Here is a 12,223-nt window from a genome sequence, read left to right on the forward strand (position 1 = left end):
GCCCAAAAATTCGTCACATATTTTTTCTATATGTGACGAATTGTTCAGAGCGTCACACATGACTAGATTTTTAGGTATGAAATTTGAGAACACTTAGGTGACGATAAATACGTCCTATATTCTAGAATGGAGTGACGAAAATCATAAGCATCACTTAAATTATTTTATACCTTTTAAGATGAAAAGGAGGTGACACAAATTTTTTGAAGTCCTTAGTAAATTTGATGGCGAGGAACAATGGCGCCCTAACGAAGTATGATATGTGAGGAGTTGCAAAAGGGTCACATATGTGTATTCTCGGTGACGAAAGTGATTCATCACTTTTTCAACAGTAAATAATTAAAAAAAGAAAAAAAACATAGTAAAGTATTAAACAAATTTGAGAAAGCCCATCTAAATTATAAACCGTTCTCTTTCGCTTTCACTTTCTCTGTCTCTCAGACTTCTCCCATGTCTCATCGTTATGACCCAAGCCAACCAACGCGTCTCTTAATCTTCTTTTCTCTCAACCGCAACATTACCGGGATCTTCTAAGCCAAATGCTCAAACCCTCTCTCATCTATTCGTTGTCTATCACACTTCACAACCAAAAACCCTAGAGACCAATTCAACCAACAAGCTAAATCCACAACATGTCGCGTCTCAACCTTCTTCTAGTTTCTTACGCCACCACTGAAAACCCAAGAACCATAGAAACCCTTTCCACCAACTACATAAATCTATGCCAAATTTCTCCATGCCTACAAGACCACTATGTGGCCAAATGGTTAACGAATTCAATTTTTATCATTCTTTTTAACTTAGGGTTTTGGATTTGCAGGTAATTGCCTCCAAATTGAGCACGCCAACAGCCTTTGACCTCTTCATCCATCTTTCAAGGACTTTAATTGGGTAAAATTTGGTTTTTAATTTTTAGATTTATATATAAATAGTGTGTGTGTGTGTGTGTGTATATATATATATCCCTGGCTTTTTCTATTTGTTTTTGGAACTTGCAAGTTTACATTCACAAATTTACAAACAAAAAAAAAAATTGAAGGAACGAACATTAATCAATAACTTTAGCAAAGAAAGTTGTCAAAATTTCTTCTTTTTTCTTGCTACATTCTGTTTCCTTGTGAGATTATATGTATTTGTCCCAGGCTATTTTATTCTGGGTAATCGTTGGGGATTATTCAAATAATTTATTTGCACATATGAAGGCTTTAATAAGTTATTTTATTTGGTCTTTCTATTTCAATTTTTTGTTTGTTATGAACTTGCAAGTTGGTATTTTTATCTGGGCTTATTGGTTTTACATGGTGATTGAAGGTAAAAAAATTTGAGTTGGTGATACCATTTATTAAAAAGGAAAGTTGTTTAATTTGGCTTTGAATTTCTCTGAAATTTGAATCATAATTCTTTTAAGTGCTCTGCATTTGAAAAAGATTGAAAATGGTCTCTTGGGCAAGCAAAATGATTCCCCCATCATAGATGATTTTCCTTCTTCTAAGTATTAGTGGCAATGTCTTTCCTATTTATTGGTGCTATTATTTGATCCTAGAAAATCATGAAAAACAATTTAAAGAAAGATTTAAGAAACACATATATTTATCCTATATATATTTTCAGTCACTCAGTTCTTATTAGACGATATGGGGTGACTGATGCTGCATATGGATATTAGACGATATGGGATGATTGATGCTGTCAGATGTTATGTTTCATCTTTCCATGGGATTCTCTATTAAGTCTAATCCCTTAATTTGAGGAAGATTGACATCTAGATGACTTGTTGATAGTTGTGTGCTAGCTAATTGCTGCACTCCCTTAATTTAAGTAGTGACAGCTTTAGGGTTTACCGGGTTAGTAGGATTTGCCAAGGTAGGGTTGCTTGTAACCTTACCTCATTATATATCCCCCCTTGTACATTCAATCAATCTATGAAAAATACATTAAAACAAACTTAAAATTTCCACAGTTTTGTTTAAGCATTGGCTTTTACTTCCTTTTAAGTTAGATACAAAATAGTTGAAAGCTTTTGTCATAGTTTGGTTATTATGACTTTGCACTGATCTTTAAGTAATTCTTCCAACTAGTGACCATATGACTTGCTCAAAATTCAGCCAATGTGTTTTTTCTGTTCTTCTATTGGCTGGAGGCCATTACCTCATGTGAATATATCAATTGGGTTGTTTAGTAAGAGCACAACCACCTTTGTAATACCAAAGTTGGTTTCATTTTGGTTGTATGTGATCCAGTGCAGAGTAAAATTTTAATTATTGAAAACTTTATCTGCATGGAAAATGGTATCCTGATTTAGATCTTCTTTATGCCTCTTTTGCCTATTTTTTGTATTAAGCACACTAATGTTTTTATTTCCAAAGTAATTTGTTGTTGTGATTGTATTGTTTGCAGGTTGGTCATGGTTTTTGACAAGGGCAGTTCTCTTACTTGTGTTTTTAAACCAAGATGTTGTCGGTATAGGTTTTATACTCTGCAAGTTTTGGGGTTGTTCTGCTTTTAGTATTTTCATCTTAATCTCACTTTATCAACATACTTGGTAACTTAAGTGATAGCCAAAACTTCCAGAACTCACCTTTTGAAGGATATTGAATTTGGAAAACTAAAATGTTATTCACCTTTTTTTTTCTATACTAAGTTAGATTTTGGTCTTATTGTTTTTTAGAAATGGTGTTGGAGTTGGGTTTTTATTAAATTTTGGTAGATCTTCATATTCTTGCAATCGCAGATTGGTTTGGAAGTTTAATTATAATTTAAGTAATTTTTTGTTAATTTTATCTTTTGTTAGTAGATTATTTAGTCCTGACATTTGGAGTCTTGGTAACTTACTAACTAGGCTATGATACACAAAAGGAAAATGAGGATATGATAGCACAACTGAAGGATTGCAAGCCAAGGGCGGGCCAACAACATCTCCAGAGGTAGTGACATCAATTTAGCCTTCATTAGTAGTGATATCAATTTGATCTTTATAAAAGCTGAATGTTTTAAAATTACAGTGAATAAGTAGTCTATGGTATGAAACTAGATATGTTTTTCTTGTTAATTAATGGCCTTTTAATGTAGGATGTTTTCAAGCAAAATTCATATAATTGTAAGAAACAAAAGTATTAGCACAAGGGAGGGGCAAAACCATTTCATCCAACATGCAAGGAAGGCTCGCAAGGTAATGAAATTAAAGTACATATAAAACTCATTGTGTAATTTAGATAGGCTCATCTATTATGTTTCATTCTTCTTATTGTTAACTATTCCTTCAATTCTTATTTTATTCTCTTTTGTTATTCAAATTCTCAATGCACCTGCTATTCTCTAGACACCAATATTTATTTTCTTCTCTTTTATTATGTAAGGATAAGATGAAGAAAAAGAAGGATGGAGTTAAAGGAGAAATTATTCAAGAAGCACTTGAGGTAGTGATGGTGATCTTACAAATGACAATGATACTTGTGCTAAACTAAAGACCATGACATGGCTGATGACTTATATTATGTATTGTTGGTTTCAAATATGCACTCGGTATACTTGTTTTGTTACCGACTCAATGCCTTAGAATCTTGTTAGCATCTCAATATGCTTAGAGGTGTTAGGATGTTTATGTTAGCTTTTGAGATATACAGTTGGTGTATGTATTGAATGTAATCTAACTTATTGATCAATGAAATGTGATTAACTAAAGTATTGCCTCATATTTGTTATGAATTTTAATTCTAGATGACGAAGCAGGGAATATGTGGTAATTGGTTCGTCACAAATTGTTTCTAATAGGTTTATGATTTTGACACATGTGACACAAATTGCGCCACATGTCAATGTGACGCTTTCAGTCTTACTTATTCTTAGCCATAGCATTCTAGGATCAAATTGGGTGACAATAAATTCCTCACTTATACATTTGTTATGTGACAAACTTATAGGTCACTGACTTTTATGTTTGGTGACGCTTATTTCGTCACAGTTAAAGTTATTAAGTGACGAATTTGGCGTCACAAATACTAAAAATATGTTATGAATGTAAAATTCGTCACATAAACTATAGGTGACACTGTATAGGTGACGAACATAGTAACGTTGGATTTTCATCACATATAATCAAATGTGACGAATTTTCATGTTTATGTGACAAATGTCTATTGCCACCTAAGCCATGTTTTCTTGTAGTGGAAAGACAGAAGTTTTATTTATTTATTTAGGCCGAGCTCGGCCAACTCGTCAAAATATACTTTTCAAGTTATGTAACCAAGTCTATGGACTTAACTTTTGAAGGCAAAGAAACTGGAGAAAAAATGTGGGCCTCATTTGCCAGGCCACAACAGAAACAACAAATATGAGTTAGTGTCAGCTGAATCTGGGTTTTATTGTTGTTTTGTTTGGCCAACTTTTGCCAAGCTCAGCGAACATGAGCTGGTGCTCGACAGTAAAATCATGGATCTCTTCCATATCATGATATCTACAGTAAAAAGCTATCTAAATGGGGGATTTGTTTTAATTTCTCGGTGGACCTCATCTCAAATTTTGGTCAAAGGAATGGAATTTTAGAAATTAGTTTTCCGAATAAATTTTTATTCAGCGATGGTTTCTCAGTAGTTCTCGGCTATATGTTTTTCTTGGTCATTCAACGAAGTTACGAGTTTCAAGGCCATCTAGCAGAAGTTGAGGAAAATTTTGATATGCATTAACGAATAATTTCCTTGACCATTCGACTTATGAGCCGAAGCTTAAGGAAACTGGGGGGCCATATTTGGACCCAATTTTACACTATCGGTCCGAGTAATCGAGGCCATTGAATGAGCATAATTTTAGAACGTTGAATGAGAAAGTGAAGATAATTTTGTTATTGTTAAAGGATATTATTATTGTTTTATCATAATAATTATCTTTTAATAAGGAATTATCTTAACGTCTTCCTATCCAAGATAAATGGGATGCAAACTATATCTGCGATCTGGAAGTAAACAACACAGTTCGAATTGGGATTCTTATCACGTGGCATGGCTGGGATGTGATGGTCATGATAGGCTTTAGCCTACGGATGAGATAAGGAAATGGTGATGTGATGTGGCAGAAGATTAGCTTGCATGCATGAATAAAGATTATGAAGTGATGGTGGGACATAATATCCTTGGCATCCTGCCAAAAGTCTTGTCAAATGGCATCACATGAAGGAATTGAAAATAAAGATTGGATTACATGCAAGCTAAGCCCAAATAGTGTAATGGTAATCCATGGGGTTATTAAAGGATATTCTTAGGAATGTTATTGGCATCTTTCGTACTTCTCGGAATGCAATTATACAAGGTAGTCGTCAAACATGCAAGCTTTATAAATACAAGATGGACCGCGACAAGATGAGGGGCCTCCAACTCAACACACAAACTGCCCTACGCAAACTCTCGCTCTACGCGAAACCTCTCAACAACCTTGAGATTTTTATTTTCTTTTTCACCGACACATCTTTAGATTGGATAAACAGCACTATGAAGGCAACCGATGAACACCTTCAGTTTAGATAAACATCACTATTGTCGTACAATCACCCGACCACGGAGCACCTTCAGTTTGGATAAACAGCACTGTGTCGAGGCCGACTGATTATCTATCCAAGTCTCGGTCGAGAAGGATTTTCGAATCCTTATTGGTAGAGGTCATCTTATTAGCCTTCTCGGCGAAGTGAGGTGTTACAGATTACTGGGCTCGGCGCATTGAATGCTGAGTTGTTTTATGATTGGATATTCATAAGTAAGTTTTAGAGTTCAGCATTCTGACGGCCAAACCACATTCACCATCAAGACATATATCTCTTTTGAGTACTTGTGTCCGTATAGTTTAGAGCCAATTTGGCGTGCTTATACTTTTACGAATATAGTCACCGTGACCGAACCCGGTGCCGACGATCCGTGAACTTCGCAAGAGTAGCAGCCTTGTCTTCAGGCTCTAGAACCCGAAGGCCAAGGCGAGTTCCTTTCTCGGCCGCAGTCGCAAGTCAAGAAGTCAAGTATCACGCTCAACGCAACACCAATAAATTTTACTCCCCGGCCGAGCTCGACCGATTAGTTGGCACGCCTTGCATATAACCTAAGGACGTAGTTAGCTTATTAATTACTCAGCCTACACGCCATGTAGGCTTGGTAATTTTTAGGGTTAACACAATTATACAAGAAAAGTAGAGAAATTTTTTATTATGCCCCAAAACACGGGTGGTATATGACGGGTCATTATATAATGAAGGGAAGTTTTATTTTTTAAGTTGTTGATTTTTAAGATAAGTATTTCCTCACTTATATAATGACAAGTGATGTATTACCCTGTATTCTAGAGACACTGACAAATATCTCAAAAAAGTAAGTATGGTTGTTAAGGGAAATCTCAAACAAGGTTTTAGAAATTAGTTTTTTAAAAGATTTTTAGAAAAATATAACAAGAAATAGAAGTAGATTATTTGGTGCATTATTGCTACTTCTTTAATTTAATGGTTCCCTTCATTTCAAAAAAAGGTTTTTAATGGTTTAGAGATCGTTTGGATATGCTTTTGAAATGACTGAAAGCGCTTTTGGTGAAAATGTTTTTAGAACCAATCATTAGTAAAGATGCAAGTAAATCCTAAAAAAACACTTAAAGTGCTTCCTAGAAGAAGCACATAACTGGTGATTCTTGCAGAAAGCACTTAAGGTGCTTTGAAACCCAAAAATATTTTCTCTAAAAGCGCTTTTAGTCATTTTAAAAGCACATCCAAACGAGCCCTTAGACTATCTCCAACCGAATGGTCTAGAAGGCCAGAGGAGTGAAAATAGCCCGAAAACCGTCTCCAACCGAAGGCTAGGCCAGATGGCTCATAGAATTTGAGAGGACCCCACGAAATCTGAAAGGGTTGGAGGGCTGGCCAGAAAAATCATTATTCCTGTCGATTATAGTTGATAGGAATCCTTAAGCTAAAATTCAAATGCAACAGCTAGCTGACAGAGGACCCCACGGAATCTGAAAGGGCTGGAGGGCTGGCCAGAAAAATCATTATTCCTGTAGGTTATAGCTGATAGAAATCCTTAAGCTAAAATTCAAATGCAACGGCTAGCTGACAGAAGACCCCACGGAATCTGAAAGGGCTGGAAGGCTGGCCAGAAAAATCATTATTCCTGTAGGTTATAGCTGATAGGAATCCTTAAGCTAAAATTCAAATGCAACGGCTAGCTGATGAGCTAGCCGTTGCATTTGAATTTTTTTTTTACAGTTTTATTATTATTTTTTATTTACAAAATTTTTCTTATAACTTCTATTATTCATATTTTTTTTTAAATTCTATTTTTTTCCTATAACTTTTATTTTACAAAATTTGTTTCATATATTTTTTTTAAATTCCATTTTTCCTGTAACTTCTATTTCACAAAATTTGTTTCATTTTATTTTAAATTCTATTTTTTTTCCTATAACTTCTATTTCACAAAATTTGTTTCATATTTTTTTTTTAAATTATATATTTTTTCCTATAACTTCCTAAGCCATTATACAACATTAAATTAAATTAAGTAACATGAAACAACATTAAATAACATTAACCAACATACAAATTATACAACATAAAAAAAATTTAACAACATGAAACTTAAACAATATTTTTAAAAACATTTAACAACATAAAACTTAAACGCCTACTCCATGCTTCTTTTGGCCTAAAGATGTGCAACAAGATCCTACAATTGTAGGTACTTGTTTGTGGCACGAGAACGTATCATTCTATAGCGCCTCATGTACTCATTTATAGAGATACTACCAGTTCTTGGATTGAAATGCAAATTAGGCTAATCATATATTTTTGCACGAGCCATTCTTGACCCATTTGGATCTTTTTGGTCATCATCGAACTCTCCATCAATATACCCATCTCTCTTATCCTTCACTATCATATTGTGTAATATGATGCAAGACATCATGATGGAGTCCAAATTTTCTCAACTCTACCCTCTTGCCGGTTCGCTAATGATCTTCCACCGTACTTGTAAAATACTGAAAGCTCTCTCAACATCTTTCCATTATGCCTCTTGGTGTAAGGTAAACAACTTTTTTGCATCATTCCTAGGGTTTGGAATTGCTTGGACAAGTGTTGCCCACTTTGGGTAGATGCCATCTGCCAAGTAATATCCCGTATTGTATTCACGGTTGTTGATGTAGTAGTCAAGTTGAGGTGCTTTACCTTCCGTCAAGTTATTGAAGAAGGGTGAATGCCCAAGAATTGTAATGTCATTTTGGGATCCATGGACTCCAAAGAAAGCATGCCAGATTCATGTGTCATATGAGGCAACGACCTCTAACACAACAGTTGGCTTTCTCGACCTTTCGCTAAAGCCTCATTGCTATCTTGTGGGACAGTTTTTCCAATCCCAATGCATGCATTCTAATGACCCTATCATGCCCGGAAACCCACGGTCTTCAACTTTGCGAATGAGCCGATTCAGATCTTCTTGATTTGGCTCACGGAGGTACTCGTCTTTGTAGACCTGAACAATTATGTCATAGAATTGTTCAAGAGTATCAAGGCATGTAGGCTCAGACATACCATGAGTTTCATCCATCGAATCAGCTGGGGAGCCATAAGCCATCATTCGGAGTGCAACAATAACCTTCTTCTAAGGTGAGAAACTAGGATGGCCTGCTCTGTCCCACTTCTGTCGAAAGTATGGATTGACCTGCTGGACATCACGAAGTAAACGTTCGAAGACATGACGCCTCATCAGAAAGTGACATCTGAAATCCTCTTTTGTGTACACCAAGTTGGGGTTGAAGTAGTTGTTCATCAGATTGGCATGCGACATCGCTATGTTTCGTGGTTTGTAAGTGCGACCATCAATAAAGCCACCTCATTGAGGTTTTTCCTCAGTTGGCTGACACACCATGGCCACAGCCATGGATGTTGCTCTATTTTGTTTGTTGTGCCTTACTTGAACTTCTTCATCAGACTACTCATCTTCTCGTCTCATTTGCGCCCATTTTGCTTCCAATTTGGAATTGGATGAGGACCCCCAGTTGGAATCCGAAGAGGATCCATAGTTGGAATTCATTGCAAACTTGAATTGAAAAAGATTGAATTAATATCTTGGAGACGAAGGCAAATATAACCATGTATTGTTAATTAAAATATTAATATCTTGGAGGGTTAGAGGGTTAAAACGAGCCCTTTGACCAGCCCTCGATTGGAGATGGCCTTAGATGCTATAAAAAAGATGTAGTAAATAGTTTCACACATTATTGCTTGATTCTTTTCCATTAGTACAATCAATCATAACCCTCATCTCCCAAAGAAGTATATAAAACCAATTCAACCGCCCCTCAATCTTTAAAGAAATAATTTGTCTCCATTTGATTGGATGAGATATCATGTTTGACTCATATACGACGAAAATTTATACATGTGATAAGTTCGATACTTATTACGATGTGATTTTATTATGAGTTCGCGTTGCATGTTGTAAAAATTTCTCTACATAAATATGAGCGTTCAAGCGCTAATTACTAGTAACTTATTACGGTATTATCTACGCGTTTTAGCCTTTACAATATTTTTTTATGTTCAAAACGTTTATTTTTTAAATCTTCATTCGAATATCATCTTTATTAAAATTTAGAAATGAGTAATAGTTAATTAAGTAGAATGGATATGGATTAGCTCGGACCCCAAATTTTAAAAACACCGAATTAACCTAATCATGCAAAATAAAAAATTTAATCTGATCTAGCAATCACTGACAAATATATAATCCTCCCTCTGCCCTCCCTTTCTCTCAAACTTGCCTGATTCCCTCCACCGTAACCAAACCACTGTCTCTTGGTTTTCTCTCTTTCCCAACTATCTCTCTCTATCTCTCTCTCTCTCTCTCTCTCTCTCTCTCTCTCTGCATCTCACAGTCTGTGTATGTATTTAATGCAAGGCGGCTCCTACTTCTTCAGACACAGTAAATAACCTAACCAAACACGTACGTGCTTTGCCTCTCTCTTTCTCTCTCTCTCTCTCTCTCTCTCTCATTGTTTTGTTGTGTTATAGTCAACGTGGTCAAAATACACTAGTATCAGTGATAACAGCACAAAAAATGCTCGACACCGTCAAGTTCCTAATCGGCTCCCCCGGCGCCAGCGGCTACGGCTCAAAGAGTACAGCCGAGCAAGTCACCGACGCCTCCCCCGATCTCCGCCACATCACCGCCATCATCACAGGTACGTACTCCCACGTCGGATTACGAATTTTCCAACACAGTTTTCACAATCTCTGACGATCGTGCGGTTTTCGGATTATGTCAGGTGCTACGTCAGGGATCGGAGCCGAGACGGCTCGAGTTTTAGCCAAGCGCGGGGCCAAGCTGGTCCTCCCGGCTCGAAGCCTCAAAGCTGCCGAGGATGCCAAGGCTCGAATCCTCTCCGAGTTTCCCGGCTCCGAGATCATCGTCATGGCTCTGGATCTCAGCTCCCTCGCTTCCGTCAGGAGCTTCGCCTCCGAGTTCGAGTCCCTCCGGCTGCCTCTCAATCTTCTCATGTGAATGTTCTCTTTCTTTCTTGTTTTCTGTTTTTTTTTTTTGTGAATATCTTGTTTTCTGTTTGGTTGCCGAGAAAATGCAGGAAAAGAAAAAGAAAACTGACTAAAAAGTGTACTTTTGGTTTTGTCTCAGAAATAATGCCGGAAAGTTCGCGCACGAGCACGCGATTTCCGAAGACGGAATCGAAATGACCTTTGCTACTAATTATCTCGGTAATTATTACTATTACTCCCGCTAAATCTAAAATTAATGTTAAATTTGCGGATTTTTTATTCAATATTTATTAATACTTTTTCAGGTCATTTTCTGTTGACGAAGCTGTTGCTCAACACAATGATTGAAACGGCTGCGGCTAGCGGCGTTCAAGGGCGAATCGTGAACGTGTCGTCGGCCATTCACGGCTGGTTTTCCGGCGATATGATCCGATATCTTGGCGAGATAAGCAGAAGTGGAAGGTACATAATTTATATTATAACATGTGAATTTTGTTGTTTATTAGTATTATGACTTTTCTAGGTTTACAATGCATGACTATGTAACGAATGGTACATAACACGTTGATTAGTAACACTAGTCAAGTTGATATGAGAGATCAGGAAGTGTAGCCGATCGATCGAGTTGGATTTCATTGTTATTGTTTAAGTTGTTTAAGTGATTATAATTAATTTGTCTTCAATAGTTTGAATTTTTTTTATCTGAATTGGAAAATTTGTCTGGAAGCACAGCCAGTACGACGAGACACGTGCGTACGCGCTCTCGAAGCTTGCCAACGTCTTGCACACCAAGGAACTCGCTCGCAGACTCAAGGTTTGATGATTAAAAAGCGATTTTTGTTTTTTGTTTTTTCTGTGTTTTTCTTCAAATTAATGTTCCTAATTTTGTTTTATTTATTTGTAATTAATTTATTGGTTTTACTAAAATCAGGAAATGGAGGCAAACGTGACCGTTAACTGTGTGCATCCGGGTATTGTTAAGACCCGCCTCACCCGAGAACGTGAAGGTCTCGCCACAGGTTCGGTTTTCGTCACAAGAAACTACGAATTGAATAGTTGAAATTTTTGTGTAATACGTTGTACTGAATTAAAATAGTTTTGAAAATGTAGATTTGGTGTTCCTGTTTGCTTCAAAGCTCTTGAAAACAATCCCTCAGGTTAGTTTATGAGTATAACCGGATGATTATTTTGGAGCGTTGATAACGGTTTTGTTAATTACATTCGGCATGTGATAACATTAGTTTCGTTATTTGTATATTGAAGGCTAGTGCGACGACATGTTATGTTGCGACTCATCCTAGGCTGGTGGGCGTGTCCGGGAAGTACTTTGCTGATTGCAACGAGACATTGCCGTCGAAGATGGGGTCGAACTTAAGCGAAGCTGCTGGATTATGGTCCGCCTCTGAGATCATGGTGTCCAAGGATTCCAGTGCTATCTTGGATCCAAGCCACCAGCTGGAGCACTAAAAGAATGGAAAACGGATCGTCAATTATATATATAGAGAAACAGAAAAGCATCTTAATTATATAACTAGCTAGTTCTTACTTCTTAGTGTCTGTTAAATTAGCTAGCTAAAATACGGTAGTAAAGTGGAGGGGAGAGTTAATTAGGAAAGAAGAAGGAGAAATATGTATAATACACAGCTAGGTTTGAACATAAATAGTAGTTTTAGTGACATGAATATATAAATGTGGTCTTTTTATTCAAAA

The 12,223-nt window shown here is 36.5% G+C and overlaps 2 protein-coding genes across 4 annotated transcripts; both read left to right on the forward strand.

The window, feature by feature from the left end:
- Nucleotides 1-948: 948 nt before the first annotated feature.
- Nucleotides 949-3,623, forward strand: LOC126626877 (uncharacterized). The gene is made up of 4 exons (XM_050296275.1): nucleotides 949-1,311; nucleotides 2,840-2,924; nucleotides 3,070-3,169; nucleotides 3,357-3,623. Exons 1-4 carry the CDS (start codon nucleotides 1,128-1,130, stop codon nucleotides 3,462-3,464), a joined length of 477 nt encoding a protein of 158 aa, XP_050152232.1. The 5' UTR covers nucleotides 949-1,127; the 3' UTR covers nucleotides 3,465-3,623.
- Nucleotides 3,624-9,771: 6,148 nt separating this feature from the next.
- Nucleotides 9,772-12,223, forward strand: LOC126625124 (short-chain dehydrogenase TIC 32 B, chloroplastic-like). 3 transcript variants are annotated; one of them, XM_050294203.1, is made up of 9 exons: nucleotides 9,772-9,965; nucleotides 10,034-10,203; nucleotides 10,288-10,519; nucleotides 10,653-10,732; nucleotides 10,819-10,975; nucleotides 11,246-11,327; nucleotides 11,445-11,532; nucleotides 11,624-11,670; nucleotides 11,777-12,223. In XM_050294203.1, the coding sequence occupies exons 2-9, from the start codon at nucleotides 10,080-10,082 to the stop codon at nucleotides 11,978-11,980; spliced, it is 1,014 nt and encodes a 337-aa protein (XP_050150160.1). In that variant the 5' UTR covers nucleotides 9,772-9,965; nucleotides 10,034-10,079; the 3' UTR covers nucleotides 11,981-12,223. The 3 variants fall into 3 exon arrangements, with proteins under 3 accessions (XP_050150160.1, XP_050150161.1, XP_050150159.1); XM_050294204.1 differs by having other exon boundaries at nucleotides 9,772-9,944; XM_050294202.1 differs by having other exon boundaries at nucleotides 9,772-10,203.

The sequence above is a fragment of the Malus sylvestris genome, chromosome 6 (genome assembly GCF_916048215.2).
Source record: "Malus sylvestris chromosome 6, drMalSylv7.2, whole genome shotgun sequence".
Lineage (NCBI taxonomy): Eukaryota > Viridiplantae > Streptophyta > Magnoliopsida > Rosales > Rosaceae > Malus > Malus sylvestris.